General features: G+C 49.6%; 1 protein-coding gene across 2 annotated transcripts in view; it reads left to right on the top strand.

Moving 5' to 3' along the window:
* Positions 1–8,872: 8,872 nt before the first annotated feature.
* The window catches only part of ACTN2 (actinin alpha 2), a 44,564-nt gene continuing 26,389 nt past the window's right edge, over positions 8,873–27,047 (top strand). For both annotated transcript variants that reach the window (XM_079763464.1, XM_079763462.1), the window contains exons 1-4: positions 8,873–9,193; positions 24,567–24,681; positions 25,354–25,473; positions 26,868–26,954. In XM_079763464.1, coding sequence (XP_079619590.1) covers positions 9,068–9,193; positions 24,567–24,681; positions 25,354–25,473; positions 26,868–26,954 — 448 coding nt within the window. In that variant the 5' untranslated portion in view covers positions 8,873–9,067. The remainder of the gene's footprint in view (positions 9,194–24,566; positions 24,682–25,353; positions 25,474–26,867; positions 26,955–27,047) is intronic.

Below are 27,047 nucleotides of genomic sequence, written 5' to 3'. Positions count from 1 at the left end.
TTCAATTGTTGATATGTATCTATTGGCATTTTATTGTTCATATTTTTTTATCTTTTTCTCCTTCCTCTTCTTAAAGAATGCCCTTCAACATTTCATGTGACACTGGTTTGGTGGTGATGAAGTGGCTGCTTCCTGCCCCTGCGGGTCTCAGGCTCAGCCTGCCACTCAGCCCTTCTGTGCGAGAGCTGGGGCAGGAGGCTCCCTCTGGCAGAGACTCCGGGAAGAGGGGAAGCCCAGATGCCCTTGGTTCACGGTCCACACACATGACCCTTGAAATGCTAATGTGTGAAAGGAAACCCCCGGGGTGGGGGGGGGGAGCCTATGATTTGCAGGAAGCTGCTGTTGTCTGGTTGGTACGCCAGGAAGAACCGCATGTAGCCCATTTCTTAGTTCTGAGACTAACACCTGCCTTGGCCATTTAGTTAGACGAATCAAAGGCAAAGCTCAGCAGCCAGCGTGGCTCCGTGGTTAAGCATCAACTTATGAGCCAGGAGGTCACCATTCGATTTCCGGTCTGGGCACATGCCCAGGTTTCGGGCTCGATCCCCAGTGTGGGGCGTGCAGGAGGCAGCCCATCAGTGATTCTCTCTCATCATGGATGTTTCTCCCTCCCTCCCTTCCTCTCTGAAATAAATAAAAATATATTAAAAGAAAAAATTACCTCCTTAGTGTCAATACACCTGATTTAGCTGCCTCGTGGTGTGTTTCTTTTTTGTAAATATCTTCTCTCCCCACCTAAAATTTAAGCTTTGGGAAGAAATTACGTGTTTTGCCTCTTTATATCCCCAACATGTAACATGTTACATATAGTCCATGTATGTAAGGAGAACTCAACTCAAAGGATATTGTCCCTACATAACCGTGAATAGCCACCTTTCACTTTCAGATGCATCCTAGTGGGGAGAATGCGTTTTCTGGTCTCCTGATAAATAAATGACTGTGGATGGTGATGGTGGTGGGAAAGAGTCCTTCATGCTGTAATTTATTTTATTTTAATATTTTTAAATATATATTTTTATTGATTTCAGAGAGGAAGGGAGAGAGATAGAAACATCAATGACGAGAGAGAATCATTGATCGCTGCCTCCTTCATGCCCCACACTGGGGATCAAGCCCGCAACATGGGCATGTGCCCTGACTGGGAATTGAACCCTGACCTCCTGGTTCATTGGTCGATGCTCAGCCACTCAGCCACGCCGGCCGGGCCATGCTGTATTTTATCAGTCTTCTTTTCCTTCCCTTCGTCAATGTTACAGCCAGATTTCTGATGTTTGTTTCTGAAAACAGAGCAACCAGTCATTAGCGGCTCTTTCACATGGAAATGTAGAATTATAATTTTCGTTTCAAGTCCAGCAGCGTGTTCGGATGAGATAATCATCGCCTGAAAAGCTGTATGCAAAATATTGCTCTTCTCCTCTTGGCTCAGCTGAGAGAGACAGGGCAGGAGCTGGTTGGCACACAGATGGCGGGGGATGGATCAACATTCTTCCTTAGGCCCTGCAGGCCAGGCTGAGGAACCCCACCTGCCAGAGGGACCCCGCTCACTCCGCAGACGACCTTCCATCCATGGGGCCACTCCAGGTGCAGCTGGCCAGGGAGGGACAGAGGGAGGTTGGCTCCAAGGTGTGTCCGGCCATCTCTCGCCCAGTCCCGCCCCGCCAGCCACCTTCTCATTAATTTCCTTTCAATGTGCACGAATCCGTGCACCGGGTCACTAGTAGGACTATATAAAACCCGGGTGCTTTTATTAGCTGTGACGGAAAGGAAAACGAGAGGTATGCCAGTGTAGGAAATCCCGTCCTAAAAAAAGAAGTGGATGTCTTCATTTTGCCTCCCTGGCCTTGACTCCGCTCCCAGCCAGCTCGCCCATGTGGCTGGTCTCTCTCGGCCACACCTTCAGGTTGGGCCCCTAAAGTATCCCTTTTTTTAGAACCAAGGCCATGGAGCAGCTCAGTCTGAGAGAGGCTGGGCAGAGGGGCTTTGAATGCTAGGATTCAAAGGGTGAAGTTCTCTGCCCTCAAAAATATGTATAGTTGTGCAGTCATACTGCTTTCTCCATGGAGGCATTCATCTTTGAAATGCAGACATCCAGCCCGGCCGGCAGGGCTCAGTGGTTGAGCGTCAACCTATGAACCAGGAGGTCACGGTTCAATTCCCAGTCAGGGCACATGCCTGGGTTGCGGGCTCGATCCCCAGTGTGGGGCGTGCAGGAGGCAGCCGATCAGTGATTCTCTCTCATTGATGTTTCTATCTCTCTCTCCTCCTCTCCCTTCCTCTCTGAAATCAGTAAGAGTATATTTACTCACTCACTGCAACTAGGGCCTGGAGATGGGAGAAGAGGGAGGGAGCGAAAGGGGGGGGGGGAGACTGGGTCCCCCCCACCCCCCCATTGTGGCGGCGGGCTCCTAGTTTCTAAAGAAGCCTGTCTCTTTGGGTGTGGAAGCAACTTAAAGGATCTTGGTACTTTTTAAGGTGGCTTTCCAAAATGACGCTTGTTCATTACCTACAGTTTATCTGTAAAGCCTACACAAGGACCAGGACCGGCTACGTGATTTATGGGGTCTAACGCAAAGTTTTCACAGCTGCCACAGCTCGGTTCTCAGGGGTGAGGTTCCCCCTGCCACCCTCCTCCCCCCCTGCCCCAGAGCAGCGAGACCATCTGGGAACTGGTTAGAAATGCCCAGTCTCAGGACCGGGCCTGTCTGCATTTTAACAAGCCCTCTGGGGGGGTCTGTCTCATGCTCATGGGTCACAATGACTAATGGACGGATTTCGGAATGGAAGCGATCTTGGGGTCATGTGGCCTCACCTTCTCCTAGGGTGATGGAATGAAGGGCACGGCGAAGCCGAGAGGCCTCGAGCTCATGTTTACCTCTCTACTCATCCACAGAGCAATTTATGGGGCAGCAAATGGCCTATTTCCTCAGTTAATTACTCACAGTCACCTTCCCAGTAAGGCCAGCTCATATCCCAATTTTAAAGATGAAGAAATCAAAATGCCAAACGTGTTCAATGGTGGACAAGTGGAGCTGGGATGAAAGCCCAGAGCTCCTCAATTCCCTCCCCTCCCCCCCCCCCCCCCCGTGGCCCTCTCCTCGGCCTCCAGGTAACAACCTAGCCGACAGGTGCACTCAGCTGGCTTCACTCTCCACCAGCGTCCAAGTTCAGAGGGACCACACAGCCCAACCGTCCCGGGAAACATTCCGTTCAAAGTGGCTCAGTTTAGCCCTGGCTGGTGTGGCTCAGTGGATAGAGCATCGGCCTGTGGACTCAAGGGTCCCAGGTTCGATTCCGGTCAAGGGCATGTACCTTGGTTGCAGGCACATCCCCAGTAGGGAGTGTGCAGGAGGCAGCTGATCGATGTTTCTCTCTCATCGATGTTTCTAACTCTATCCCTCTCCCTTCCTCTCTGTAAAAAATAAATAAATATATTTTTTAAAAAGTGGCTCAGTTTAGCCCTGGCTGGTTTGGCTCAGTGGCTAGAGCATTGACCCTCGGACTGAAGGGTCCTGGGTTCGATTCCGGTCAAGGGGACTTTACCTGGGTTGCAGGCTCGATCCCCAGCTCCGGTTGGGGCACATGCAGGAGGCAACCAATTGATGTGTCTCCCTCACATCGATGTTTCTCTCTCTCCCTCTCCCTTCCACTCTCTCTAAAAATCAATGGAAACATATCCTCGGGTAAGAATGCAGAAAAAAAAGTGGCTCAGTGTGGTGTATTGACAGGGACTGAGGGAGCGTTTGAGGAGAAGCTGGACTCAGAGGTGAAGCTGGGTCCCAGCTCGGCCTTGGACTTGGGGTGTATGTACTGTCCCCGTCTGAGCGGCGGGCGTGAGAACGGGGGGCCTGCGCACTCCCAGGTCCCCCGTGAGCCTGTGACCACCCCCCTGTATCCTTAGGTCTGCCCCTTGCATTCCTGTCACTAAGTCACTTTGAAAGCCTTGGCCCCGGCTCCTCATTTTTTCCATTCGGAGGCCAAGGCTATTTGTAGTCGCTCCACCTGTCACCATGCGTGTTGGGCTGCAAAGGGCGAGTGCGGCTTCATGGTGAGCGTGGTCCTCGCTCCAGCCCCTTTAGGACACCCTGCTTTCTTGGAATGTCCACACTGGGGACCCTTTCAGAATCCCCACAGCTCTGCATCCTCGCCATGTCCCCTGGTAACCAATATTGGTAGGTACACATTGAGTTCGTTTCTTTTGGGGCCTGAATTCATCCTCACTTGTAAAAGAGGAGTCATTGCTAATTTGCTAATTGCAAAATATGCTGGTGATTAAAGAAGTTACCGCATGAGTCTAAGCCAGTGGTCGGCAAACTCATTAGTCAACAGAGCCAAATATCAACAGTACAACGATTGAAATTTCTTTTGAGAGCCAAATTTTTTAAACTTCTTCTAACGCCACTTCTTCAAAATAGACTTGCCCAGGCCGTGGTATTTTGTGGAAGAGCCACACTCAAGGGGCCAAAGAGCCGCATGTGGCTCGCGAGCCGCAGTTTGCCGACCACGGCTCTAAGCAATGCAAATGTTCTAAAAGGATCATTACAGCCCGGCTGGTGTGGCTCAGTGGTTGAGTGTCGACCTGTGAACCAGGAGGTCACGGTTGGAGCACATGCCCAGGTTGTGGGCTCGATCCCCAGTGGGAAGGGGGCGCTGGGCGGCGGGGGGACGTGCAGGAGGCTGCCAATCTATGATTCTCTCTCATCATTGATGCTTCTCTCTCCCTCTCCCTGCCTCTCTAAAATCAACAAGAATACATTTAGAAAAAGATAATAGAGAGATGCAAATAAGCGTATGAAAGATGCTCTGCGTCCCATGTCATCAGGGAATTGCAAATTAAAACAGCAGCGAGTGCCTGTTAGAATGGCTGCGTCCCACCTGCTGTCATTTTCCTTCTGCTTGAAGGATTAAAAAAAAAAATTTTTTTTTTTACCCTTTCTTGCTGGTGAAAAACTCCTCCAGGTGTTATGAGTCTGAAAAAGTACCTGCCTTCATTCTGTGCTCTATCTTCACTGGGTGTAGAATTCTAAGTTGACTGTTGTTTTGATACTTGAAGATGGCCACCTACTGGCTTCACCTCACACTGCTTCCGAACTCTGCTGACTCCTCACCTGCTAATAACCTTCCCCCCACCTCCCCGTGTAAAACATGTCTTTTGTTCCCCCTGGCTACTTTTTAAAAAAAAATGTATTTTTTACAGAGAGGAAGGGAGAGGGATAGAGAGTTAGAAACATCAATGAGAGAGAAACATCGATCAGCTGCCTCCTGCACACCTCCTGCTGGGAATGTGCCCACAACCAAGGTACATGCCCTTGACCAGAATAGAACCTGGGACCCTTCAGCCCACAGGCCGACACTCTATCCACTGAGCCAAACCAGTCAGGGCTCCCTGGCTACTTTTAAGATTTTCCCTTTATCATTGATTTTGAGCAACTGGATCGAGTTTTCTTCATGTTGCTTGTGCTTCAGGTTCACTGATTATCTTGGATGGATGAGTTTATAGTTTTTGTCAAGTTCAGGAAATTTTCAGCCATTATTTCTTCAAATGTTTTTTCTGTTCCCTCCCTCAGCCTTCTTCTTGAGGGATTAGTCACTTGCATATTACGTTGCTGGATGTCCCACCATTCACTGATATTCTGCTTTTGTTTTGTTTGTTTTTTTAATTCTTTTTTCTTGCTGTTATACATTTTAATGATTTCTCTTGATAAGTCTTCAAGTTCACCAGTCTTACTGATGACCACTTTTTGTTGTTGTTGTTAATCCTCATCCGAGGATATTTTTTCTTTGATTTTTACAGAGAGTGGGAGAGACAGAGAGAAAGAAACTTCGATGTGAGAGAGACACATTGATTGGTTGCCTCCCACACGTGCCCTGACCAGGGCCGAGGATCAAGCCTGCAACGGAGGCACATGTCCTTGATGGGAAATGAACCCAAGACCCTTCCCACCCCTCATTCCCTGTGGTTCGCTGTTATGAACAATTCGGAGTTTTTTCTTTTAAATACAAACATTTGAAAGACATACGTCATTTTCTTCCACAAAAGAAATACCCTTTGCGAGCATGTTACGTTAAAAAAGGAAGTTGCATACTGATTCAGATAGTTTAGTTCTAAATTTTTTAAAAATAGCTCTTATTATGTGTGACTATGCACACAAAAATTCTGAAAGCATTCACAAAAATCTGTCAACACTAATTGCCTGCAGGGTTAAAGAAAGTATGACATTTACAAATGTACATTTGTAACAAACGAGTTGAAATACCTTCAAGCGGTTGAATAGGCCGGCCCCCTACCTGTCCTTTGTCGCTGTCTTAAGGGACTCTGAACCCCCATCAACATCCTCAATAGGAGAGAGTGGGCAGATGAGAATGAGAATGAGAATGAGTGTTGAAGGTGTCAAGGATTTCATGTTGTTTTAAGTTGGTTCTGTGTTAATCGACCTGCTAACTGACAGCAAGTTCAACGGGAGCCAACTGTAGGCGGACAAAACGTGGAATGCCAAGTTAAACTGGATTAACCGATAAGATTTCTTTTCTTGATGATCTATTGTTCTCAGCCTGGCGAGAACACCCCTGCAGTCATAGAGGCTCTCCTTTAGCATAAACAGAACATGTACTGACTGGGAAAAACAAATAGCTCAAAACCGCAGGAAATAAATAGTGGAAGTTCCCCGTCTTTCCACCCCTCCGTTCCCCATGGTTCACTGTTATGAACACGTTGCAGTGTTTTCTTCTAAATACAAACATTTTAGAGACGTATGTAATTTTCTTCCACAAAAGAAGTCACCTTTGCAACGCGCTTTTCCTGTCTAAATCATGACGTACAAGTTTAGAGATGTTCCATCTCTTCCTTCGTCAGCCTCCTCCACACGAACATCTGTCCATATCTGTTGGGTAGATTCATAAAAACGGAATTTCTGGGTCGAATTTACAATTCTTTTTTAAAATATATTTTATTGATTTTTTTTTACAGAGAGGAAGGGAGAGGGATAGAGAGTTAGAAACATCAATCAGCTGCCTCCTGCACACCTCCCACGGGGAGTGTGCCCGCAACCAAGGTACATGCCCTTGACTGGAATCGAACCTGGGACCCCTCAGTCCGCAGGCCGACACTCTATCCACTGAGCCAAACTGGTTAGGGCCAATTTACAATTCTTGATAGGAAGTAACAAATCTTTTCCAAAAGGATTGCATTGAAATGACATTTTAGAAAGATTATACAGAAACATGCAGAAGTGTGTCCAGAAAAACAACGTTAAGAAAGTAAAAAGACCAACCTGTTGAATATATAGATAGGTTTTGTAATGACCCACTTTGTATTTGAGCTGTGTGACTTTGGATGGGTTATATAACCTCTTCAAGTCTTGAAAATCTTTCTTTCATTTATCTCCCCCCACATAGGAAGGCACATCTGGTGCCTTTTTTCCCATCTCATCTGAAACTTGAAGTTTCTGCAGTTAAATTTGATGACTAAGACAAACAGATCTTGTAATTGTTGGTCAAGTTTCTCATAGTCAAATTTTACTGATAAACTTGTTCAGAGAGTATGATCTCAACCCAAAATATAAACTTTAAATTTAAATCCCAAGCACATTAGCCAGTCGCTGTTTCCAGGGATACTTATTCCTTCAACGAAGATTTGAGCACCCAGTAGGAAACAGACACAGTTTTAATTGCTGGCAATTCTATCTGTGAACAGGACAAAATCCTGCTCTTGTGGAGTTCCCATTCTAGCACAAATGCACTACTATTAACTTAATGTAATATATTTGCTAATTTGCCAAAGACTTTTTGCAGAAAGCTTGAAACAATAAAACGAAGGGAGGTAAAAATTCTAAGGAACAATCATGATAAACCAAGGCACACTTTCAGCTTGAAACACGTCGTCGACAAATTAGTAACCCCGAACCACAGTTGTGTAGCATCTGTGAGCAACTTTCATTCAATCTGGACACACGCTTCAGGAAGTAAGAGCCCTGCCTTCTGAGCTCATCTCTGTATCTCCAGTGCCTAACGCAGTGCTTAGGTTACAACAGGCTCATCATAAATGTGATGAAAAATTTCAAATTGCTTGTCCCAAGTGACCTATTCTTGGTTCCTGCAGGGAAGAGCTAGCCAACGCTGTGGGGATGAAAAGACTTAAGTGGACACCTCAGGGCGAGGTGGACACGTAATAGGAAGCTGGCTGCTGGCCCTCCATCGTCGGTTCTTTAAAATGGATGAGGGGCAGGTGAGGGCTGACCCTTCCCACTATGTTTTGGGTTCCTGACATTTTAATATGGTGGGTCCAAGTCCCTTGCCTCGATTTCCCCAGGTGGGGACGTAGAGGAGGGGGAGAGGAGAGAATTCTGTAGCTCTGAAACGTTACTTTTTAGGGGTGTGTGTGTGTGACATGTGTGATAGCTAGCTAGTGAATGTGTTCAACTATAAGGAAAACGTGAATATGCACACGATGTATGGAACACGTTGGGGGTGGTCAGGGACCCAGGCTGTGGGGGATCCTCCTGGCCCATGTACACCCACTCCTCAGGGTGCTCACCCAGGCGCCCGCGGGTCCAGCCGCAGGAGCTAGACGGACAGATGGGTGCGGTGGGAGCGGGGTCCCCGAGCCGCCAGGCGTCCCTTCACCTCGCACACCCGCCCAGCTCCAGCTGCTAAGGGGGTAGTGGGCGCAGACCAGCGGGTTGTAGGCGTGGATGGGCGGGGCGTAAGCGCGGATGGGCGGGGGGTAGGCAGGGAGTGGGCGGGGCGAGAGCGCGGAGGGGACGGGAGTGGGCGGGGCGTAGGCGCGGGTGGGCGGGGCGTAGGCGCGATGGGCGGGGGGTAGACAGGGAGTGGGCGGGGCGAGGGCGAGGATGGGCGGAGCGTGGGCGGGGCTCTAGGCCACGTGACGCGGCGCGGGTATTAAGCGGTGCTGAGCCACTGGCCACCGAGCAGGTGCTTCGCCCCGACCCAGCGCCCGCCCGCCCGCCTCCACGAGCAGCCGCGCCGCCGCCCGCGCCCACCGCGTCTCAGCGCCTCCGCCGCCGCCTGTTAGTCAGTCCAAGTCCGCCCGCAGCCCCCGACACCCGGCGCCATGAACCAGATCGAGCCCGGCGTGCAGTACAACTACGTGTACGATGAGGACGAGTACATGATCCAGGAGGAGGAGTGGGACCGCGACCTGCTGCTGGACCCCGCCTGGGAGAAGCAGCAGAGGAAGGTCAGCCGGAGTGCCGTGTCCCCCCGCGTGTCCGTGTCCCCCACGTGCCGTGTTCGCCCCCTCGGGCGCCGGCCGTGGGACGAGCTGTCCGGGTCCTCGCCGCCTGGCGCCGGGTTAGAGGGGTCACGTCCGGGGACAGGCATGAAGCCAGGTGTCCTGTGCGCGCGCGTGTGAGCGACACGAGAGGACAAAGCGAACGGTGTTCGGTGTTTCTGTCCGACTTCCATTAGACCAGACCCTGAGCCCGTGACCTTGGCCGCAGAGTTACGCCTCCTGGCCCCCCGCTGTGCTCACGGGGCTGCCCCCAAACAGCCACTGAAAGCCCTTTCCCGAGTGTCCCGGGCTCCTTAGAGGGGGTGCTGTCTGAACCCTGGACATTCACGATAAAGCCATGGTTATTCACACTCTATTTATGGGTCCCTGAGGTCAGTGCCGAGGCGAGGGGCTGAGCCAGCCCTCAACGCCCCATGCCATCCCGGCTGGCACTCCCCGGGGCCCAGTGGAACATTCCCCTCTTCAGGGTTTCTTCCTGATCCCTTGGCTGGAACAAGCAGGGATGCTCACCAGGAAGATAATCCCCCTCCTGCTTGGCTGGCATGGAGCGGGGCCGGTCAGGCTGCCAGCACAGACCTGCTAACCCTGCCTGCGGTGACCTGCCCCGGCCAAGCCAAGCGCCCTGTGCTTCCCCCTACTTGGGGTGGGGGTGGAGCCACGTGGATTTCCCTTCTTAGGTCCTGTTGCTAAGTGGATGACCTTTGTTGACCACATGTGTGCATGGAAGTGTGTGCATGGGAACTGCCACGGCTGACACTGTGCGTGATCACACCGTAGTTCACGCGAGTTAGTATGTGGTTGGAGGACACATCCCGTACTTCTCTCCCAACCAAATGTTAGCTGGAAGGAGAGAGGTCTCATATTTGGATAATTATTAAATAACCAAGCAGGATTTCTGTTTTATTGTCCACCGAATCTCTTAAAATTATTATTATTATTATTATTATTATTATTATTTTAAAGCTCTAATTTAGCTACATTTCATTTCCCACCTTAGTTCCTAAGACTTCCAACCATCCCTATCTTCTAGGAAACAAGAGAATGGAAGTCACAAGTAGAGGTTGAATCTATAAAGGAAAATAGAAATCTCAAACCTTCCACGGTCTTTAATGACTTATTGCGAGGGAGATGTGTGGGCTGAGGATTATTAATGTGTCATTTGGACGAGCTGATGCGTCACCGATCAGCAAGATGTGAAAAAGTGACTTTCATTCCTAGCAGTGAGAGTTTCTTTAAAAAAATTTTTTTCTTACAATTTTGATAGTTACAATTTTTATGGGTTAGAAAAAAACACTTCTTTGTTTCAAAGATTGCTTTGACCAGTATAATAGCTAAGGAATTGGACAGATAGTCCGGGTCCTGTGGTCATTGCCCATCACTTTTTGGAATAGACCAGTGGTCGGCAAACTCATTAGTCAACAGAGCCAAATATCAGCAGTACAGCGATTGAAATTTCTTTGGAGAGCCAGATTTTTTAAACTTAAACTTCTTCTAACGCCACTTCTTCAACATAGACTCGCCCAGGCCGTGGTATTTTGTGGAAGAGCCACACTCCAGGGGCCAAAGCCGCAGTTTGCCGACCACTGGCGGCAATAGACTAAGCACAGTGGCTTCTGTTGGTTGTAAGTATGGTACAGTCACAGAATAGAGCTAACGTCCCTTCCCAAAGATCACATTGACATACGTCTTCTGCCGTATTTAATTTTTAAAAATATACTCACAACATTTTTGGATATAAGGGCTGTGCAAATTTTTTTTTAGGTGTTGGTTTCCTGTGTCACTATTATGATTGTCTAGCACTTGACGTATATTATTAAGAAACAATGATACTTCCTGATCCCGATTCCAGGTCATGCTAACACATTCAAAAGTGAGGATTTATTTTGTTTGGTAAGATAGGCTGCGTGTTGTGGACTCTGGGGGAACACAGCCAGGCACCACCTTAGGACACAGGCCCGAGCAGCTCCGGAAGGTCCTTTGCTTCCACTTTTGGTAGAAACGCCTCGGGTCCGGGAGATAATATGGACCCGCGAGGGCCGCGCGGCCCAGCCCCGGCCTCTATTTCTGTCCGATGAGACACCCTGCTGGAACAGGGCGAGGGCAAGATGCCTTTGCTTCTATTGTGGGCCACCTTCTCCGCACTTGCCATGTCAGTGATATGCTGGGTATGAGATCTGTCAACAGATGCTGGTAGCACATGATGACGTCCGCAGGCCTAGGACGGACGCGGCGCCTAATTATAGCCAAGTGCAGAGTCTCGGGCCGTGGCCACCCTCGCTGCAGAAGGACTTAGTGAAAGTGTAGCGCTCTTATTTTTTTAATGAGAAATTAAAATATGTATATATATATATTTTTATTGATTACAGAGAGGAAGGGAGAGGGAGAGAAACATCAATGATGAGAGAGAATCATGGATGGGCTGCCTCCTGCATGCCCCCCACTGGGGATGGAGTCTGAAACCCAGGCATGTGCCCTGACCGGGAATCGAACCATGACCTCCTGGTTCATAGGTCAACGCTCAACGACCGAGCCACGCTGGCCGGGCGAGAGATTTTTTTAAAAAATTGTGGTAAATTCATACAACAAAATTTACCATCTTAACCATTTCCAAGTGCACAGTTCACTCATATTAAGCACATTCACTCTGTTGTGTAACCGCTTCCCAAACTCGGTTTATCTTGCTAAACTCAACTCTGTACCCACGAGCCCGTAGCTCTCCATTCTCCCCGCCCCCAGCTCTGCAGCCACCATTGCGCTTCCTGGGCGATGACTGAGCCCCTGCAGGTGCGCCCTGTAAGTGGGGCCCGGCAGTATTTAACCTGTTGTGACTGGCTTACTTGACTGAGCAGAATGTTTTCAAAGTTCACCCACGTTGTGGCGTGTGTGAGAATTTCCTTCCATTTAAGGCTGAATAATAGTCCGTGGTGTGGAGAGACCACATTCTGTTTATCCTTTTGTCCGTCGAGGGGCGCCTGGGTTGCTCCCATTCTTTGGCTGTCGTCAATACATAATGTGGTGGTGGACGTGGGTGTGCAAGCGTCTCTTGATGACTCTGCTTTCAATTTTGTTGGTTTCACACCCAGAAGTGCCATTTCTGGGTCCTGTGGTCATTGTTTTCAACTCCTTGAAGAAGTGGAGTCCCTTTTCCCAAAGTGGGACATGCGGACGATGCTGCATTTGTCATGAGGAGGTGCAGGCGTTCCCCAGTGCTCCCCTTCTCTCTCAGGGTTGTTTAGCAACCAGGGGCAGGAATATTTGTATTCACATCAATAAGCTCTTTGCATGGGACTTTATATTTTTTATTTATTTTTTTTAATTTTTTTTTATTGAGGTATTATATGTGTACATATCTTACCATTACCCCCCCCCCCACCCCACACCCACACATGCCCTCACCCCCCAGAGTTTGCATGGGACTTTAGAAGCTTCCAGAGCTTCGGTGTTGAGAAGCAAGCTTGCCCTGGAACCTGAGGACCACATTCAGCCCCTCATCGCTCTGAAGCCTGATCCCGAGGTGACTGGTCAGGACAGCAATGCCGAGTATGTGCGCTATCTCCCCACGCAGGGCGCTGTCCCCCGCTCCGGAGGCTGGCGTAGACCTTTTAAGGAAGTGGCTCATGTTTCCATACATGAAGGGGGCCTGGCATTCTTCATATGTGGATGCTAGAGGATGGGTCAGCGCCTCTGCCCGTTGTGGGAAGCATGAGAGTCCTTCATGTGTTCCACCTTCAGAATTCTGATCAGCTTTCACCAATCCTAAAGAAACTGAAGTTCTGCATACCCACCGTTTAAAAATATATTTGTATTGATTTCAGAGAGGAAGGGAGAGGGAGAGAGAGAGAGAGAGAAACATCAATGATGAGAGAGAATCATCAATGGGCTGCCTCCTGCACGCCCCACACTGGGGATCGAGCCCACAACCTGGGCATGTGCCCTTGACTAGAATTGAACCTGGGACCTTTCAATCCATAGGCTGATGCTCTAGCCCCTGAGCCAAGCCAGCTTGGGCAATAATGTGTTTATGTAACCAGTTAGCATGCTCAAAGCACCCTCACCTCACATCCATTATTTCACGGGACCCCCTCACCCACCCAAAGGGATGAGGGAAGCAGCTGTGTCTGGGATGTGTCTGCTATTCAAGATATGATGGAGGGGTGCGGGGGAGGGGTGCGGAGAGGAGATAGGCTCCACTGAAGCTAAAGATGCAGCTTCAGCCCACTGGCATGGCTCAGTGGTTGAACATTGACCTATGAACCAGGAGGTCATGGTTTGATTCCCGGTCAGGGCACATGCCCGGGTTGCAGGCTCAATCCTCAGTAGAGGGTGTGCAGGAGGCAGCCGATCAATGACTCTCTCATCATTGATGTTTCTCTCTCTTCCTCTCCAAAATCAATAAAAATACATTTTTTTAAAAAAGATGCAGCTTCAAATTTGAGAGAAAATGGATGGGTGAGTGGGCCAGGATGTAGGGGTCCGGGATGGCGGAGCGAGTGTGGGCCTCCCTGTCCAAGCGGAGCAGAACTCTGCAGGTTTTGAGCTCCGAAGAGCCGCGTCCCTGCGGTACCCGTACCGTTTGCAGAAGAGATTGGAGTGGGTGAGGGCCCCTGCTGGGGGCCCCAAGCACGCAGGCCTGAGGCTGTGGAGGAGGCCGTGAGGAAGTCACCCATTTGAGAGTGATCAGGAGGGATTAGGAACCGTATTAAATAAGCCGGTGTTGTTCCAGGGCCGGCGGTGGTATAAACCCAATTAAGCAGATATGATCTCACCCTTCGGGCGCCTGGACTTCAAGCTCAAGACAGCAGCATTGACAAGTAAAGACAGCTAATGAGGAGAGACTGTTTGAGCACTGGAGACAGTGTCCGGATGGAGAGCTAGGTATTATTTTTAAATTATATTTTATTGATTTCAGAGAGGAAAGGAGAGGGAGAGAGAGGGAGACAAAGAAAGAGAGAGAGAGAGCAACATCAGTGATGACAGAGAATCATTGATTGGCTTCCTTCTGCACGCCCCCTACTGGGGATGGAGCCCACAACCCAGGCATGTGCTCTGAATGGGAATCGAACCATGACCTCCTGGTTCATAGGTCGATGCTCAACCACTGAGCCACACTGGCCCGGCGAGAGCTAGGTGTTTACGGGATGTGTTACCAGGTGCAGGGCAGTGACCTATAGCGCTGAGGGGCACATCTTGTGTCCACGTGGCCATGGCGAGAAGGAGGGCCGGGGTCTCAGGTAGCCCTCAATGTCCAGAGGAAGTTAGGGAGGGCAGGCAGGTAGAGGCTTGCTATGGCCGTCACAGGCGCAGGAGTTCTAGGACGGAGAGTCGCCCTTTGACTATCACCCGCTCCTGGGGGCTGCCCTACCCCTAGGCTGCCTTTAGCAAGGAAGGAACTCGAACCCCAAGTGAGATGTTCCTTGAGTGTGGGGTGAGGGAGGAATAGAACCCTTAGCTGGAAACCTGGTGAACGCAGCTTCGGAAACTGTCAGAAGGCACTGCCGTGGCGCAGCTGGGACACCCACAGAAACGGGAGCTGGAGGGGGTGGGCGCTGCCGTGCTGAGCAGAGGAGTGGATGCGGAGAGCGCTGGAGCACAGTCTGGACCGTACCCGTCTCCCTGGGAACAGCACTGATTCTTCCAGAAAGAACAGAGAGCAGAGATGAGGTAAAGCGGGCTAGCTGCAGTGCTCGACACATCTCAAAGGAAGGAGCATCATGGGACAAAAGATTGGTCTCTCTACAGATGTCGGGGAACATGTTTTGCACACACATGTATCTGTGTGAGTCCACACACACACACACCCATACACACCTTCCCTCCCCACAGTTTTCTAGCTCAGAAACTAGGGATAGTTTCACCTATTTTTTTTTTTTTGAGAGGAAGGGAGAGGGAGAGAGAGAAACATCCATGATGAGAGAGAACCATTGATCGGCTGCCTCCTGCATGCCCCACACCAGGGATCCTGCCCGCAACCCGGGCATGTGCCCTGACCAGGAATTGAACCCTGACCTCCTGGTTCATAGGTCGATGACTTGGAACCACTGAGCTGTCAGGATGTCTTTGCTTTTCTTCCTGGAGAAATATCCCCTGCCTGTTCCACTGGCACTCACCCATCAGCCTGAATGTGGGGTTTGAATGGGTTTACTTGCTGGAACAGCACCCCGGGGTCTTGGCCCCGTGGAACATGGGGTATCTGTTAGCTCCTGAGCTAAGTTATGCTTCCACCGGAAGTTAAAAGCTGCAGGAAATGATTGACGGTTCGTGCTCAGGTCTGTGACGTGAATCCTCCTGCACCTGGAATGGCCATTGCTAGCTTTCCTGAGCAAGACCATTGACAATGTGTCAGGATTACGGACCAAAGTTAGGTTTGTTTCATCTTCACGTGCTGAGTGGAGACTGTAACCCCAAGATAGGTTTCTTTTTTTTCCTTCTATTTTACCATTTATAAAAATTAAAGGAATGGACTACTTTATTATTATTGTCCTTTAAGTGTTTTGTTGTAAGGTGTTTGAAAATATCCCTTCTCTGTATTTTGGGTGTTGGGGAGAACCAGGCACGGAGGTGGGAAGGGACAGATCCAGCTTGCTGATGGAGCCTAAGACTGAGGCAAGGATGGGCAATGCGGAAGGGCAGAGGACCCTAGCCATGGTCAGCTACACGCAGAAGCAGCAGTAAGGAGATCGCCGATATTTAAAGGTGACCTTTCCAAGACAGTAACCCCTAACTGCCCTCCCCTGCCGGCCCAATTGCCCCTAACTGCCTTCCCCTGCCGGCCTGGTCGCCCAAAACTGCCCTCCCCTGAAGGTCTGGTCCCCTGCAACTGCCCTCCCTTGCAGGCCTGGTCCCTCCCAACTGCCCTCCCAACTGGAATTAGGTAACTAATTCCCCCACGCAGGTAACTAATTCCAGGATGTCAGGCAAACAGGAGGAGAAGAATTGTGGGAAGAAAGCACTTTTGTCTAAGAAAGCGGAAGGGACGCCCTTAGCATCCTGTGAATGTGGATGGTTTAGCTCTCTCTGCCCACGTGTGAAGTCAGCCCTGACGGGATGTATTCTCTCCTCCTGCAAACTGATCTGATAAATTGACCCTGTGACCTCCTCCAGGCCTATTGGTCTGGTCCTCTCTTTGCTCCTGTGACCATTGCTTTTCCTGCTTTGAGTGGGGAGCTCAAAGCTGGAGTCCCTTCTTGTCACAGATAACCAGGGATGAGCAAAGAACGTGGGCTCACAAATTGTATGCACGCTTCCCAGTTACAGTTTACAGACATGTTTTGAAATGATCGCAGGAGTCATAGGTGTTCACTATAGAAAACGCAGACCCTAGAGAAAAGTAGTGTTGGCGTTTTGCCACGTTGCCTACCAGGTCACTTTATGCTACAATATAGAAGCCTATATTTATGGGTTTTATACTATCCTATATAATCCTATATAATAAAAGCCTAATATGCAAATCGACCAAATGGTGGAACTATTGGCTGAATGACCGGTCGCTATGACAGGCACTGACCACTGGGGGGCAGATGCTCAATGCAGGAGCTGCCCCCAGCCTGCAGGCCCCAGGCCAGCCAAGGTGGGTGCCAGCAGGGGCCCCGTGCACCGGGCCTCTAGTAATATACGAATAATAGTCTGAAATGGCTCAGGATACGGACACTTTAGTATATATTTTTGTCAACAGCCTCATTCAGCATGAGCCCCAGGGAAGATCTTGATGGAGGAGATCTCAGTCTGGGGCCCTCCCGTGTGAGTGGGTAGGAGCTTTGGCGAGGTCCGGCTTCCCTGATTGTACAAATCCTTCTGTCACCCAGAGCTCTTCCCGTATGTTGAGGACACCTGTAGGCGCACCTGCTGGGGGGCTATTGCTGGCTTAGAACTGTGGGCTCTGGCCTTAGCTGGTTTGGCTCAGTGGATAGAGCTTCGGCCTGCGGACCAAAGGGTCCCAAGTCTGATTCCGGTCAAGGGCACGTACCTTGGTTGCAGGCTCCTTCCCGGCCCGGGCCCTGTTTGGGGCTCGTGCAGGAGGCAACCCATTGATGTGTTTCTCTCACATTGTTGTTTCTCTCTGTCTTTCCCTCTCTTGTCCATTCTCCCTAAAAATCAATGGGAAAATATCCTTGGGTGAGGATTTAAAAAAATAAAAAAGAAGAAGAAGAACTGTGTGCTCTGTCCGTAACACGGGGCCGGAGAAAGGGGCGTGGAGCTGAGAGCTGTTTTGTTGTTAATGATGCTTAATCCCTCTGTGTAGGCTGCCATGTATTTGGGTCCCTGAAAATAGTAACGGATGATGAACTTGAATTAAAGAATACTTATTTTACTGTCTGTGTAGTACTAGCGTCTTCCCCAGTTGCGGGGCTGGGCTGGGCTGGGGCTGGGGAGACATCCGTGTGCCTTTCTTTAAGCTTGATTTCATCCTCAAGAAGAGAATGATGAGCCCGGCCGGTGTGGCTCAGTGGATGAGCATCGACCCATGAACCAGGAGGTCACGGTTCCATTCCCAATCAGGGCACATGCCCAGGTTGTGGGCTCCATCCCGTCTGGGGTGTGCAGGAGACAGCCAATCAATGATTCTCTCTCATCATTAATGTTTCTGTCCCTCTTTTCCTCTCTGAAATCAGTAAAATAAAAATGTATTTTTTTTTTTAAAAGAAGAGACTGGTGAAAGCCCAGTGAATGTTGCCACTGCCCAAAACCGAGCCACAGTTGGGCCTGCCAGTCACAGAACCACTTCGTGCACATAATTACCGGGGCTCCAAGGGAACAAGTTATTTTGGGAAGCTCGGCTCAGGATCGGTCGTATGCACGGCTGTTTGCGGGGAGGCTTAAAGGCTTGCTTACCAGAAAGTCCTCACAGGAATTCTCCACGCCGGTTGCCAGCGTGGGGGAGGCAGGTGTGACCCCACAGAGCTGGCCCGTGGCTAAGTCGGGCGCCTGGCCGCGGGGTGCCGCAGAGCTCAGAGGACCAGGCTCCAAGGGCTTTCATGTGGCTCTTAGGCTTCCCGTTATTTTATTTTATTTTTCACCTTTTAGAGCAAAAATGACTTCGACTGGTTCTGAAGATGCTTGATTGGTTAGTTTAACATATGCCTCCAGCCTTAAAATAGTTTGCGAGGAATCTGCCTATTTCTAATCTTAACTCTTTTTTTTTTCCATTTAATAGTTAAAATGGAGAGTTTCATCAAGATCATGAACTGTTCTTTAGAAGAGAATGCTGTTATCTTTTTAAAAAAATGTATTTTTTTATTGATTTCACAGACGGGGGGGGGGGGGAGAGAGAGAGAGAGACAGAGAGAGAGAGAGAGAGAGAGAGAGAGAGAGAGAGAGAGAGAGAAAGAAACATCAATGATGATCAAGAATCATTGATTGGCGGCCTCCTGTGTGCCCCACACTGGGGATCGAGCCTGCAACCCGGGCATGTGCCCTGACTGGGAATCGAACTGATGAGCCATGCCAGCCAGGCTGTTAAACATATTTTTTATAATTAAGATTTTTGTTTCAAGAATTTCAAAACACCCCTTGGAATTAATGTAGAGACCTCCTGGGTTGCAAACTAGCCTGAGATGTCAGTGGCTCACAGAAATGTCTGATGTCCTTGCTGCCTCACCTCACTCTACCCCGAGGGTTACAGAGATGTCAGGATGAGTAATTGCAGCTGAAAAGTAAGAATTAGGAGGATGAGCCAGCCTGTGTGGCTTGCTGATTGAGCGTCAACTTATGAACCAGGAGGTCACGGTTCAATTCCTGGTCAGGGCACATGCCCGGGTTGCAGACTCGATCCCCAGAAGAGGGTGTGCAGGAGGCCGCCGATCCATGATTCTCTCTCATCATTGATGTTTCTCTCTCTCCCTCTTCCTCGCCCTTTCTCTCTGAAAAAAAATGAAAAAAATATTAAAAAGAATTAGGAGGATGAGTAATAAGGACTCCTGAGAGTGGTAATGAAATGATTGTAGAATATTTTCTTGAGCAGGGAAGACATGAACAGATGGCAAACCACTAGCTTCTAGATCAATGTAGGATCTTTATGAAACCGCGAGCAATTCTAAATAATTCAACCCAAACGCAGTATTATTTATGGAGACCCATGTAAGAGGGAACATGGGGACACATGTGGGATCTTAGACGAAGCGTTTGCCATGGAAAAGGAATGCAGTAAGCCGAGACCGAAGACAGTTGTCATTTCCACAGGACGAGAGGGCACACTGTAATTTAAGATCCACTAGCGATGGACTCCGGTTAGTTCCGTGTATCACTCTCATGTACCAATTACTATGTGTCTGCATCAAAATCGATAAAATTAGACTGGAATAGTAAACATTTTAGCTTATTTGAATCTTGGGCCTCTTTTTAGAACAAGGACTCTAAACCTGTGCCATGTTTCTCTCTCATCTGCACGCCTGCCTGAGTGCTTAATAAAGTGAGTTATGTTACGAGCGGGGGAAGATAATTCTTTAAGGTAAAATCATGACATAACTATGAAAAACAGACATGGGTAATACATTTCCTTAGTTCAAAATTCAAGTGGGCCTAGCCGGTGTGGTTCAGTGGTTGAGCGTCAACCTATGAACCAGGAGGTCACGGTTCAATTCCCTGTCAGGGCACATGCTCTGGTTGCAGGTTCGATCCCCAATAGGGGGCGTGCAGGAGGCAGCAGATCCATGATTCTCATCATTGATGTGTGTCTCTCTCTCTACCCCTTTCCCTTCCTCTCTGAAATAAAAAAAAAAAGAATATCTATATATCTATATCTATCTATCTATATCTATCTATCTATCTATCTATCTATCTATCTATCTATCTATCTATATCTATCTACATACTTACCTACCTACCTACCTACCTATTTATATCCTAGAGGCCCGATGCATGCAATTCGTGCAAGAGTAGGCCTTCCTTCCCCCTGGCTGCTGGCACCAGCTTCCCTCTGGCACCCGGGACCCAGGCTTCCCTCGCAGCCCCAGCTTCGTCTGGAAGGATGAAAAGTCTAATTAGCATATTACCCTTTTATTATTATAGAATATACATACATATAAATGTATATATGTGTATGTGTGTGTGTGTGTGTGTGTATCCTCATTAGCCATTTCCTCTTTCCAAAACCCACAGCTTCAATCTGCTCCACCCTTTCTGGGAGTTAGGGATTAGATGCCACATATCCAAGAGGCCATTCCTTTAACCAGAGTGAGTCTGGGCTACGTTCGGCTTTGTTGTAAACCCCAAGAAGCATTTTTTTTCCTCCTGTTAGCCAGCCTCAGAATTTTACTTTCCTTTATGTTTTCCAAACAGCTCGGGAACTAAATGGCGTTGGTCCATGAGCCCGGCGGTCGGAGCCTAAAATTCCTGGCGTGGCATTTCTGAGTAAAAACAGGCCCGCGAGGGCCTCGCCTCCAGCTGCCTTTAACCTGCTCGCCTACAGTCTCATCCCGGAGCCCCGTCCTATTTTTAGATGCCCTCAGCCTCGAGGTTGCCTTTCCTTTTTCACAAGGTTGCGCTTTTTTTGGCAAGATAACCGAGAGAGTCCTTTGGAACATTTAAGGCTTCTGTAGTTAAGGTTGACATGGTAATAATCCTTTTTAAAAGCCTGAAACTTGAGCAGATGCAGATTTTTAGCTCCTCCATCTTTTTTTTTTTCTCTTTTCAATTTGAAACATCTGATTGGCCCGGCCGGTGTGGCTCAGTGGTTGAGTGTCCATCCAGGAACCAAGAGGTCACTGGTTTGATTCCTGTTCAGGGCATATGTCCGGGTTGTGGGCTGGATCCCCAGTAGGGGGCATGCAGGAGGCAGCGGATTATGTCTTTCTCTCTCATTGATGTCTCTATCCCTATATCCCTTTCCCTTCCTCTTTAAAAATCAGTAAGAACATACTTAAAAAAATAGAAAATAAATAAAAAATCTGCCGAAACCGGTTTGGCTCAGTGGATAGAGCGTTGGCCTGTGGACTCAAGGGTCCCAAGTTCGATTCCGGTCAAGGGCATGTACCTTAGTTGCGGGCACATCCCCAGTAGGGGGTGTGCAAGAGGGAGCTGATCGATGTTTTTCTCTCATCGATGTTTCTAACTCTCTATCCCTCTCTTTTCCTCTCTGTAAAAAATCAATAAAATATATTAAAAAAAAAATCTGATTGATGCCCGGTCGGTATAGCTCAGTGGTTGAGCATCAACCCAGGAACCAAGAGGTCGCGGGTTCAATTCCCGGTCAGGGCACATGCCCAGGTTGTGGGCTCGAACCCCCATTACCAGTGGGGGCACGTGCAGGAGAATGATTCTATCTCATCATTGATGTTTCTATCTCTCTATCTCTCCTCTCTCTCTAAAAAAATCAATAAAAGCACTTAAAAAAAATCTGATTGATGTTCTTGCTGATCTGTCCCAGAAAGTCTGACAAATAAGATGCTATTTAACACATACTTACTGATGCCACTGGGTCCCGGGCACCTGCTGCTGGCGATGTTGGTGGCCTTCATGCCCCTTCATTGAGGCTGTTGGGCATCCTGACACTGGCAGAAAGAGATCTGAAATCCTGCGTGCAGGCAGAATTTGTTGGGGTGAACCGCCGGGAAAGGCTGCCTCCTTTCTTACTTTGTCTTTGCGTGATGGCACTTGTGTTTGTGCGTTTCCCTGGAACCCAAGTGAAAAGCAGTGGTTAGGTCCTGTTGAGGCCTCAGTGAAGTAATGATGGGAATTGTCACCGTTTAAACGTGAAGTGTGGAAGAGTTGAATGGGCACTGATTCTGTATATGTGAATTGAGCTGCATCTGCTGGGTGCTGGGTTCTTCAGGTGGCCCGAGGGTGAAGAAGGCAGAATTGAGCCCAGCTGGTGTGGCTCAGTGGTCGAGCGTTGACCTAGGAACCAGGAGGTTACGGTTCAATTCCTGGTCAAGGGCACATGCCTGGGTTGCGGGCTCAATCCCCAGTAGGGGGCATGTAGGAGGCAGCTGATCAATGCGTCTCTCTCATCATTGATGTTTCTCTCTCTCCCTTCCTCTCTGAAATAAAAACAAAACAAAACGTATTTTTAAAAAATAGTGCAGCCCTCTGGGGAAGAGATACGCTACAGGGGAGGTGAGCTGACTTGTCCACACCTGACATGGAGCTGGCCACAGAGCCAGGCTTCAGATTTTGAGGGATTGCTAAAGGGAGCTGTCGCCTGCGCTGTTATCTCGCAGGATCTGGGAGGCTAAGCAGGGCTTTGTGGGCGGGGAATGGAAGGGCTGCTCACTGTGGCGTTAGATGCTTGTGACAGTTTTGAGGACATTCAGGCCCCAGATGGACGTCCAAGACATCTGGTCATGGCTGGCAGCACATGCAAGATCCTTAGAATTAACTCTCTCCTACGTACATACCTCCTGTTTGACTCCATTTCTTTTTTTAAATGTTTTTATTGATGGGAATCGAACAATGACCTCCGGGTTCAAAGGTCGACACTCCACCACTGAACCACACCAGCCGGGCCCACTTGAATTTTGAGCCGAGGAAATGGGTTACACATTCTTAGACTCTTTCTCCTGTTTAGACCTGACTAAAATTTGCTTGTGTATTAGGGAAAGTAAAGATCAGTGTAGGCTGTCGGGGGGAATTTTATTGTTGCAAATCCAAGAAAAAGTCTCTATTTTCTTTTGGCCCTTGAATGTAATGCCATCACATTTTCGTTGCAATAAGGGACTCTTAGTCAGATTTGAAAATCCTCTTTATTACCCAGAAAAAAAATCATTTTTATGGGAACGGTCCGCTTGTGGTCGTCCCTGGAACAGCCTGCTTGTGAGAGGTTCATTTTCCGCCTCTGACTGGGCCTGTTTGTGCGCCTCCGCCCCGTGTCGCCTGCGGGCACTTTGTTCCCGAGCCCAGCAGCTGTTGCGAGACGCGGGGACAGTGTGCATTCTTAGCCCGCAGCTGCCAGGAGGGTTTCTAATCTGGTTCTGGCAGGAGATCGTGCCCAAGTGGAAGCCAAGTTAAAAGACGCTTGAAAAATAAACAGAATGACTTTGGATGCCACTTCGTATGCTGTCCACCTACCTCTCTTCTGAAGATTGCGGGAAACTTGTTAACCTGACTAGACCTCGAGCCCTCAGGGCAGGGCCGCGTCTAATCGTCTTGCAGTCCAGGTCTGTGCCAGGAGGTTATTGTTGCCACTGGTACGAATTTAAAAAAATATATTTTTATTGATTTCAAAGAGAAAGGGAGAGGGAGGGGAGAGAGAGAAACATCAATGATGAGAGAGAATCATGGATCGGCTGCCTCCTGCACACCCCCCACTGGGGATGGAGCCCACAACCCGGGCATGTGCCCTGACCGGGAATCGAACTGTGACCTCCTGGTTCAAAGGTCGACGCTCAACCGCTAAGCCACGCCAGCCAAGGCTGCTATTAACTTTTTAATGATCGATGTTGCTGCAAATTGGTTCGATTGGCTTAGTTACTAAGTTAACATTGCTGTTCCTCCGGGGTAATGCGTAGTAAGTGGTGAGGGGTCCCTCCCTGTCTCCCCTTTCTGCTACCCCATACCACCCACCTCTGCTCCAAAGTACGACATCTGAGCAGCGTGTACACACGATTTAGTCATCCATTTTGCAGACAGGCTGGTGTTTGTTGTGTACGCTAAGTGCGTCCTGATTTAGTTCACGTTCCCTGAGATACAAAAGGATTTCAGAAGGTTTCTCTTCAAACCGAAGGCGAAAGTCCTCAGGTTGGTGCACCCAGTAAAAGGTGTTGGTTCTACGAAAGAGGACATTTCACTAAAACCTCGCCCTTGGGCCTCAAACAATCATTTTGCACTACATTTTGTTTGATGCCCAAGGAGCGCTAGCCTCTTAGGCCCCCTCAGCACGCATGAGAGGCCACACGTGGTCCCCGTGAAGTCTGTGCCCGTGCGAGCTGCACGTGATCCCCAGGAGCGTGCGCCTGGCTGTGCCGCACGCGGTCCCCGTGGGGTGTGCGCCCGTGCTGAGCGCACGTGTTCCCCGTGGAGCGTGGGCCCGTGCTGAGCCGCACGTGGTCCCCTTGAAGTCTGTGTCCAAGCTGAACTGCACGTGTTCCCCGTGAAGCACGTGCCCCTGTGTGCCCGTACTGCAAATTGGTTTGATTGGCCGCACTTGTTCCCTGTGGGGTGTGCGCCCGTGCTGAGCCCCACGTGTTCCCCGTGGGGGGTGTGCCCCAGTGTGCTGTGATTGACCTCACGTGTTCCCCGTGGAGCGTGTGCCCGCGGTGAGCGTCACGTGTTCCCCGGGAGCACGTGCCCCTGTGGGCCTGTACTGCAAATTGGTTTGATTGGCCGCACGTGGTCCCCGGGGCGCGCGTGCCCCTGTGCCCGTGCTGAGCCACCTGTCCCCTTGCAGACCTTCACGGCCTGGTGTAACTCGCACCTGCGGAAAGCCGGCACCCAGATCGAGAACATCGAGGAGGACTTCAGGAACGGCCTGAAGCTCATGCTGCTGCTGGAAGTCATCTCAGGTCTGTGGGTGCCCCACCCCGGGCAGCGCGTGTGCGTCCGCGTGTGCGTGTGTGCGTCTGCGCGTGCGCATGCGTGTGCGTGCGTCCGCATGTGCGTGCGTCTGCGTGTGTGCGTGCGCGCGCATGCGCCTGCGTGAGAGCGGCATGGCCCAGGTACAGAGGCTGCAGCGAACCTTCCCTGGGAACCCGCTGGCAAGAACACGGTGCTGTTGGGAAGGAAAGCCTCTGTGAGGGCAGGCGGCCCGGGTTGTTCTGTTCAAAAAGGGAGTGGATTCTGTTCACAACTGACACGTTAGGGTAGTGTTCATATCACCCGCCTCATAACGAAGTATAAGAAAAAGTGACATGTATATGGCGGCCTACTGTGCTGCCCTCTCTGCTCCTTTTTATTTATTTCATATATATATTTTTTCATTGATTACAGAGAGGGAGAGAGAGAGCAAAACATCAATGATGAGAGCGAATCATGGATCGGCTGCCTCCTGCACGCCCCACACTGGGGATGGAGCCCACAACCGGGGCATGTGCCCTGACCGGGAATCGAACCATGACCTCCTGGTTCATAGGTTGATGCTCAAACACTGAGCCGCACGGCCAGGCTGAATGTTGGCATTTTGATTCTGCATCGGGGGTTGCTTTCTCTGTCTACACTGATGGGTTTTCATCCGGCAGGGGAAAGGCTGCCCAAACCCGACCGAGGAAAAATGCGCTTCCACAAAATCGCCAATGTCAACAAAGCCTTGGATTACATTGCCAGCAAAGGCGTGAAGCTGGTGTCCATCGGGGCGGAAGGTGAGCGGCCGCAGGGACGTCGCGGGGGGATGGTGGGCCTGCGCTGGATGTCCGTGTGGGTCAGGCTCCCCGCCAGGCTCTGAGCACAGAGAGATGAGAAGAGACGGTGTGGCGGACCAGGCTCTGGGGTTTTCTGTAAAGAGAACGGAGGCAAATATAATGCCATCCTCTTCAGAGTGCAGGAGTGAGAAAGGACATGTGCATCCCAACGATGCTCGGTGAGAACCAATCAATAGGAAGGAAGTGACCTCTTTATTCTCGGGAGGAGAAAGGGAGTCCCTGTCAGTGAGGCAGGAGCCGAGACAAACGTGCCTCTCATGATACACACGTGTCCCATGAACCTGCCAGCCGGGGGCTGGAGGAAGGACCAGGCTGACGATGAGCCTGTGCTCTCTGTATGTCGTTACAGTGGTCCCCCCATATCCACCGTTTCACTTTTCACGGTCAACCATGGTCTAAAACTATTAAATGGAAAATTCCAGAAATGAGCAATATATCAGTTTTATTTTTTATTTTCTTTAAATATATTTTTATTGATTTCAGACAGGAAGGGAGAGGGAGAGAGAGGTAGAAACATCAGTGATGAGAGAGAATCATGGATCAGCTGCCTCCTGCACGCCCCACACTGGGGACCGAACCCGCAACCCGGGCATGTGCCCTGACTGGGAATTGAACCTTGACCTCCTGGTTCATAGGTTGACGCTCAACTACTGAGCCATGCCAGCTGGGCAGCAATATATACATTTTACAGTATACAGCGTTCTGAGAAGTGTGGTGAGTCTTGCTCTGTCCCACTCCATTCTGGGATGGGAATCATCCTTTTGGCCCTCATCTCCACGCTGTCTGCGCTCCCCACTGTCAGTCACTTAGCCCAGTGGTTCTCGGGTCCACTTGGGTTCAGGTTACCCTTAGTCATGGCCCAGAAGCGTGAGCGTGGTGGCGCTGGCAATTCGGATACACCAAAGAGAAGGTGCATTCGTTACGTGAAAAGGGTGTGATGTATAGAGGTCAGCACTGGCCTCGGTTTCAGGCATCCACTGGGTCCTTGGAATGTACCCCCCCTCCCAAGGAAAAAGGGCACGAGTATATTTAGAACTTTAGCTCATCTCATCTTTAAACTTTGGAAACTCATGCATTGCTTTTAGTGATTATGCATAGGTAAGCTTTGTACTTGTTATTAACTCAGAATTCATTTAAACAGGACACGTTGGTTAAGAATTTTTAACCAGGCACACCTCGACACCTATGGAAACATAAGCTGGTCTTTCCATATGTATTTTTTCCAGAAGATCTGAAGCCAAGACGTATGGGAGGCATAACTTACAGGAACACTGCAAGGTTCTGATTGTGTTATCTTTACACTAGTCTGTTGTTGGCTTTTCTTTCCTCTAAAGAAATTGTGGACGGCAACGTGAAGATGACGCTGGGCATGATCTGGACCATCATTCTCCGCTTTGCCATTCAGGACATTTCAGTTGAAGGTAAAGACGTGGTTAAAATCGAGCACTTTGTAAGCGGAGCTTACAAGTTAATGTTTGAATCTGGTGTTCTAAAATCGAACAGTCACCTATGTG

Source organism: Cnephaeus nilssonii (assembly GCF_951640355.1).
Source record: "Cnephaeus nilssonii genome assembly, chromosome: 23".
Lineage (NCBI taxonomy): Eukaryota > Metazoa > Chordata > Mammalia > Chiroptera > Vespertilionidae > Cnephaeus > Cnephaeus nilssonii.
Note: the sequence above shows the minus strand (reverse complement) of the source record. Positions and strands in the feature narration are given on the sequence as shown.